The following is a 7,500-nucleotide window of genomic DNA, read 5'->3' as shown; positions in this document are numbered from 1 at the left end:
AGTTCCAATTAGTTTGACTCATATTCTAAAAAGCACCAAACAAGTTTTCAAAGTAGTGTTGCTAATGAAAGAGGAGTTTCCGTCTGATTAGGAGTATTATAATTAAGTTTGAGGTGGTTGGATTTTCATTTTCCAGTTCATGCTACTTTATATTTTTTATTTTCTACATTTTAAAGGGAATTATTGTACTTTTGAGTTTTTGTTGTACATACTTACAGTTAAATTACCCTTCTGCTGAACCACAAGTACATTTCGAAAATACTTCTGTCCTGTAAGTCAGCGTATAAATGCAGGAGTATTTTACATAGCAATGACAATGAAGTTGAATTGTATCTCTCCACCATTTCAACGTTATACCTCTTCAGTGACACGTCAGTGATTCAGCTGGCCGGTGATCAGGTCCATCATGCATTAATACAAGTAGCTACAGTGCAATAAAAAGGCAGAATAAGCTTCCTAAAGAGGAGAAGTTACAGTATTTAAATATACTACCTCTATCCATCAGTGGAATAGTTGGATAGAAAAGAGTCTGCGCTAATAAAATCCCCTCTCCGAGGGCTGCGGTGTAATTACTGATAGGGATGTAATTAGCTGAACACGGCTAGATAGAGCAGGATTTGTGAGGGAGACTTTCGGAGAGAGAGTACGCAGAGTGAGGTCTCCATTTAATTAGCAGGCCGGCCTATGAGACAGATTGTTAAGAGAGGTCACAATCTAAGGGGGAAGGGGTGAAGAAAAAAGAAAGGGAAGGTTAGGATGAAGGATTTGGTAGGGAGCAGGCAGTGGAGGAGGAGGAGGAGGAGGAGGAGAGGGATGAAAAAAAGATTAAAAAAGAAAGATAAATAGGCTGTGTGAAACCCGGAGATGAGAACAAGGAGGAGAGCAGAACGTACCAACATATGAGAGAGGAGGGGAGGGGTAAAAAGACTGTAAAGGGGGATACATCTTGTCGAGCGATAGCAGTTAGTTGGTTCATGGACAGACAGACTATAGTAGTCACAGTCCATTTCAAGGGAGGAGAGCCAACACAAAGGCTTGAGAGAGGCACAATGTAAAACAATCAGTACATCTGTCTCCCCCGGAGGATTTATAATGGATTTAGCTTTCAATTCAGAGGCTTAAACGTACAGCTACTCTACTAACTCATCCCCACGGACAGTTTGAATATACGGTCCCTGAATCTTGTATCTATTCAGGATGCTACAGTACTAAACATCGGTTTGTTCTACACACAATGGAAGTAAGAATAAAACAGCTTTACCACTAACTTAGCCCCACTTGGCTACATTCTGGTGACCTCTCTGTGCCTTTTCAGGTGAAATGTGGCATACATGAGAGTGTGAATGTACCTGCTGGTACTGTGTCTGTGGCCGTCCAGGAACACCCAGTGGTAGGACGCCGGCAGCGCGGAGCAGTTGGTGATGACGAGTTCTCTGTGGGTTTTGGTGCAGTTGGGCACACAGCCGAAGTCCACGGCGGCGGTGGAGAAGCGGAGGTTGGGGAAGTGGACCTCGGCATGCAGCGCCACCGTGTCTCGCTGTGGCTGCCCCTGGTAGTGGATCTCAAGGAGCTGGCAAGGAAAAGACATGTGTCCAACATATTTGACATTACTGGCAAATATCTAAACGGTGGATATATTCCACTGCAATTACAAATCCTGCATTTACATTCTTATTTAAAGTATGTAAGTATTATCAGCTCAATGCATTTTAAGTACTCATTCTGCAGGAAAATGTTGCCTGTCATGCTTCTGGATCAATAAGACTGCTTTTTAAAAAAAGTAGTATCCCTTTAATCCCCTCGTGAACCCAGTGTGGGTCCCAAAATCATGTTGGGAACCACGGCCATACGGGCTGAGGGTGCTAGAGAGGTCAGTATGTGTCCCCAGGATGGCAAAAGCAAAGCATTACATGAGAGAGCATTACTGTTACCTCATCCAGGACTCGTGATACCCGATCCCGACAGTAAGCTGGATTAAAGCAGACCCACAACTTAGCCTGCCTCCCCCCACCGAGAAGCATGGACTGGGAAAAGACAGAGGAGAGTTAAAGCATGAAGGTAGTTAGTATCACTGACGTGATAATCAACAAATACAGTATTTTTTGGAGAATCTGGTCTTGCTTTATGGAAAATCCTTACATTATGTTTTCATCTGATGGCTCCCAAAGCATACGGTCACAACCCTTTAAAAAAACCTTCCCACAGTCGAATGAAAATGCGACCCAAGCATATTAAAATATCCTGCTTCTCTTTGGCGTCATTCAGAATATTTGCCGGGGGCTTGAAAAGCATTTTAATGGTGCATTTAAATCAACTCTGAGAATGAAAGTTTGACCTGTGATCAAATGAAAAGGAAGGTAAAGTAAAGAGTATGCATGAAGTGAAGTGTTTTTCACAGGTATCGTCTCAAAATAAAGGAAAACATCTGCAGTGAGAGAGAGGATCCGTCTCAACACATTAACTGTGATAATAAATAAGAAACAAGAAATAAATCCACTACAGACGAGATGGACAGGAACACAGAATTAGGCTGAACTACCAAAAACAAGAACCACTTTATTATTATTGTCGACTATCTTGTTATCACCATTTAGCTCGGACCCTTTTAAACACACTCAGCAGCACTCCTCACACAGGTCAAAGGTCAGTCAGCGATAGTCACTCAATGCAAATCAAGTTACAGCTGCTGGATAAACAACTCTCATTGTGAAATATGAATCAAGAGCTGAAATCTGAAATACTAAATTAGCAAATCAACGATGGCTGAAAATCCCCCCCGGTCCGAGCTCAGCTCAACAGGTCTGCAGGCTCTCGTTGGGCCTGCCTTTGAGCAAGGCACTGTCCACGAATCTGAGGTTTTTCCCTCCACACCAGAGAACCCGTCTCTTCCTAATTCTTTTTGCTGATTTGTACTTTCCCTTTGATAATTTAAGGTTATTTCTCGGGATATAAGAAGCTTTGATAGCAGGGAAATTCTGATCAGATATAAAACGTCCAGAGACAGGAAAGAGAGGTCGGGAGAATCATTTAAAAAGTGGAATAAAACATTTACAGAAGAGTTCACAGGTTGGCTTTACATTTGAAGGCAAAGTTTGGATTGTTCACAGTGGGGTTGTAAGAGTTATTCACAGTCTATTAACCGTAACCTACAGGAACTGTTATCCATTTCTAATTCACTGACGGGGCTTTTAATATATAAAACTAACAACGATTTCCAGAAAATCCTCATGAGTTACTTTCATTAAACAACGCTGTGTTTGTAGATGACAGAAGACTGCAGATTCAAGTTGAAATGGATGGTTGTGCCACTCAAATCAGTAGGTTTCTTCCTCCCAGGATATGAAATGAAAAACAGATGACAATGAAGCGTGAAGTGAAAGGTGTGTACCTTGGTGGTAGCTTGGCTTTGGGATCCCGAGGCCTCACACAGAGAGAACGGCTCGGTGAGAGAGAGCTGCAGGGACAGAGGCAGAGAGGACACGTTCTCCAAGATCAGCTTCTCATACACGGGAACTAGACTCTGGTCTGGGACCTGTTAGAAAGCAGAGTTTAAATCAGTCCTTTAAATGATTTACATCCCCAAAAGGCCTCTGACCTACGCTTTTTCCAAATCTGTCTCAGAGGCTCAGCTGATTTTCAGAAAGAAGACCACAGCTTTGAGTACCGACCTTCTCCATGTAAAATGTCAGCCGCTTGGAGGAAAAGCTGAGCATCGGTGCCACGAAGCGACAGGTCACATCGACAGACATGATGAGTTCGTTGTTGCCGTGGTGACCCAGGAAGCCATGGCACACCAGCCGCTCCCGTACCACCTGTGGAGGAACATATGAACTGTACATGTACACGCTCACTGGTTGTGCTTTAAGTTAAGTCAAGTGTATTTCTCACCTTGGGGGAGTCTGAAGATCCCGTCAGCACCATGTCCACCGAGCGGCCCGGGGCGAGCTCCACGCGGGACGGCCTGAGGCTGAACACCGGCTTCCCTCTGCTAGAGGAGAGCGGAGATCCGCAGCCTGGAGCGTCCTTCTTCCCCGGAGCAGGGATGGGTGGCAGCACGGTTCCCCCAGAGGAGCGGGTTTTTGTGGCGGGAAAGAAGCCATCGGTCCTCCAGTACATCCGCTGCATCCGCTGGCCGTGGTTAGTCAGCCTGAAGTGGTACTGGCATGACTCGTGGCTTATGGGATACACCGAAGACAGGAAGGAGGTGAGACACACCGTCGGTCCTGCAGTATCAGTTATAAATCAGCATATCATTACTGAGTGTTCTACCTCAGGTGTGTGCCAAGGTCAAGGTCGGGAGCAAAAGGCCGGTCGCTGACTATGGTGGTCCCGGAGCCCGTGGCGGAGAGAGGCACGCTGTGTGTCTGACTGTCCTGGATGGAAACTTCCAGTCTGGCCTGGAAGTGAAGCGTGTCCTTCAGGTGAGCCACGACTCTCAGCTCCAGCTCGCTCTCGGGTGGCACCTCCCCCTCGCTGGGCTCGACTCGCCCGAAGGACCTTCCAGAGCTCTGAGGAAACACAACACACACTCGGTGTTCCTTCACGATGACGGAGGGGTCAAAAGAACAGACATCTATACTCGAGTACAAGTACGGATACACAAAAGACTAAGTAGAAGTACTGATTCAACTTCTTTTTCAAAAGTACAGACATCTATACTCGAGTACAAGTACAGATACACAAAAGACTAAGTAGAAGTACTGATTCAACTTCTTTTTCAAAAGTACAGACATCTATACTCGAGTACAAGTACACAAAAGACTAAGTAGAAGTACTGATTCAACTTCTTTTTCAAAAGTACAGACATCTATACTCGAGTACAAGTACAGATACACAAAAGACTAAGTCGAAGTACTGATTCAAATTCTTTTTCAAAAGTACAGGCTCTGAAGTAAAAAGTATCCATATGAAAGACATTTACTGGCTATTTTCTTTCAAGGCTAGCTGAATCCCAGGTCATATAGTAGTAGAACAGATTTTTTTTTTTTAAATGTAGGGAGAGAAAAAATGTAAAGAGTAAAAGTATAGATATAGTAACACAGTATTTGTATTCGTTACTTGATGCCTGCCTTTACAGCAGCTAGTGGCTGAAATGTGATGCATGAAATGATCTCTGTTGTGGGGGAACTTTCCTCTAACTGGGCTGAACACGAGGCCATCGAGGCCGACGCCATGCATGGATCAGCAAAGATAGATGTGTATATCATATAGCGTCATAATCACATCAATATTTTCGGCGTGCCATCAGATCCTCGAAGTGTAAGTAGAGCAGAGGTTCCCTGCCTGACATAAGTAAGATGAAATATCTGGCTATGATTACGATAATGGGTAGTGTATGAGAGGCACAGGAGAAGTGTATATATATGGTTGGAATCTCAATCAATATTCCAAACAGCTACTGTGTTGATGAATGGCTGGAACAGAAAGTTTTAATTGGGGAGTTTGAGAATGACCTTGCGATGGATGCTTTGAAGTTTGGGCCTCTGGATGCCGATGGGACAAAACGGCGGACTGTTCATCAGCAGAGATGAATGCCTTTCCTCAAACACTGCAAATGACACGCGTGATGCCTGAAGCAGAGGTTGTTCTTATAATAATAATAATAATAATATAGGGGAGATAATATATGAGGCCTTAGTTTGGTGTCTCTGCAGGACATTTCTGAAGAAAAACGCCACAACAAACAGCAACACTTGACCAGTGAGTGACTTCAGGAGTCATAGATGACTTTCTCAGCATCTGTATGATCGGGGAAAGGAGCCGGTGAAAGTGAACCTGGTGTGGGTCGATACAAGGGTGAGCATAGCAGAGGGGTGGGCCGAGTCAGAAGAGGAGAAGGAGCCGGGGGTTGAGTCCTCAGAGGGAGACGAGCAAGACGACTAGAATCTCAATCATCACATCAAACCTGCTGCATCAACCACAGCTTGATACGCATCGATTGCTTTTGAATGAAACACAAGTCGGAAGGGCTTTGGACCCAAATCGGTGCTGCGTACGTTACAGCTAGAAGTGCACATGAACCAGCATGAACCAGCATGAACCAGCATGAACCAGCATGAACCAGCATGAACCAGCATGAAGCCTGCCAGAACAGAATCAATGTATTGTAACATGTGTGGCTCATGTTTCTGGTTGAGAAAACGCGACTAAAATAACTTCTTTCTTTCTTTTGTATTAAATGTCATGATATTTATTGTCCACATTATGTATGGATATGTCCTGTCATGCAGTTTCTATTTTCATCTCTGTATCTCTGATCATATTCTGACAGGAGAAAACTTTGCTACAGGAAAGTCTGTTAGTAAGATAAAAGGGATTGTCGGACACTATTTATTCTTCATCTTACACACGGGCTGTCAAGATAGTTTGACACTGCGTTAAAGCATTTTTTTTTTCCTTATCTGCTGCGAAGGTCCGAGGACAGAGGCTGTCTTCTGCTGAGCAGATGTTTTACAAATGCATGATATTGGGCTGTATGAATAAAATCATAGATTAGGAGTCATGGTCACCTTTATGACAAGCCAGTGCGGATACTATCCGTAATATCGCTGCAATCTTGGGTCATCGGGTCTGTTTGTGTGGCTCTCTGCCAGCCTGCTGAGTGAGATGTAATGCAATTCAAGGAGAATCCGCATCGATTGACGCCTGAGAGCGCGGGGGGAAACTCCTTCCCTCGCCAGCGCCTCAGAGGAGAGGACAGGGTCAACTGCAGGAAGTATTGAGTCATAGCTCCGGTCTCAAGTTTGCTCGTCGTGGAGTCCCAGTGATGAGGCTTTTTCAGAAGGCAAGTGAAACAGCCATTATGACGAACTGCAGATCTCAGGTCGCAGTTTTGTTTACAATGAGTGAGCAGGGAAAATGAAAGGAAGTGGATCATTCAGTCTTAAAGAAAGTAACATCCTACCTGGATCTGAAGTTGTGCTTTATTCGTTTCTCTATATTTAGCATGTGCACGCCGGCCTGACAGCGCTAATCCATGTGTTCAGAGGTGTGTCTGCGTTCGTACCATGCAAGCAGTGAAGTGGGCCGGGATAGGAGACTGGTTTGAAAGGCGCAGGGCTCGGGAGATGTCCGTCAGAACGGGGATCGTGCCGAAGTCCAGTTGTGGGCTCTGAACGTGGACTACTGGTCCCTGTCCGACACATGACAAGACCACCTCCTGGAACAGATTAGAGAACAGAATTAACTGTGTACTTTAGACAAAGACACCATTATCACATCATCACACGAGGACTCTCACTGACCAGCGGCGGCTGGAGGCTGCCGAACACGGCGATCCGGAGCGTGTGCTGCTGCCTTCCTAATGCCTTCGCCAGCAGACGCACAGGCAGCTCCTCTGAACTGTGAGGAAGAATCAGTGCTCTGGGTGACGAACTGACAAAACGCAGCGACGGACCCTCCTCAAATTCCTGGAAAACACGGGTGGACACGGAGGAAAACATCAAGCATACAGACTCGGTGTTTATAGTACATATAGAGTAACAACAGAAGGGTAGATGG

The 7,500-nt window shown here is 45.0% G+C and overlaps 1 protein-coding gene across 1 annotated transcript in view; it reads right to left on the bottom strand.

The window, feature by feature from the left end:
* The window catches only part of hydin (HYDIN axonemal central pair apparatus protein), a 54,110-nt gene that overhangs the window by 30,308 nt on the left and 16,302 nt on the right, over nucleotides 1–7,500 (bottom strand). The window contains exons 13-20 of the mRNA XM_084016870.1: nucleotides 7,245–7,409; nucleotides 7,007–7,159; nucleotides 4,270–4,508; nucleotides 3,889–4,174; nucleotides 3,669–3,812; nucleotides 3,389–3,532; nucleotides 1,932–2,024; nucleotides 1,350–1,570 (exon numbers count right to left, since the gene is read on the bottom strand). Coding sequence (XP_083872996.1) covers nucleotides 1,350–1,570; nucleotides 1,932–2,024; nucleotides 3,389–3,532; nucleotides 3,669–3,812; nucleotides 3,889–4,174; nucleotides 4,270–4,508; nucleotides 7,007–7,159; nucleotides 7,245–7,409 — 1,445 coding nt within the window. The remainder of the gene's footprint in view (nucleotides 1–1,349; nucleotides 1,571–1,931; nucleotides 2,025–3,388; nucleotides 3,533–3,668; nucleotides 3,813–3,888; nucleotides 4,175–4,269; nucleotides 4,509–7,006; nucleotides 7,160–7,244; nucleotides 7,410–7,500) is intronic.

The sequence above is a fragment of the Eutrigla gurnardus genome (assembly GCF_963514095.1).
Source record: "Eutrigla gurnardus genome assembly, chromosome: 9".
Taxonomy (NCBI): domain Eukaryota; kingdom Metazoa; phylum Chordata; class Actinopteri; order Perciformes; family Triglidae; genus Eutrigla; species Eutrigla gurnardus.
This window is presented reverse-complemented; position numbering and strand designations above follow the sequence as displayed.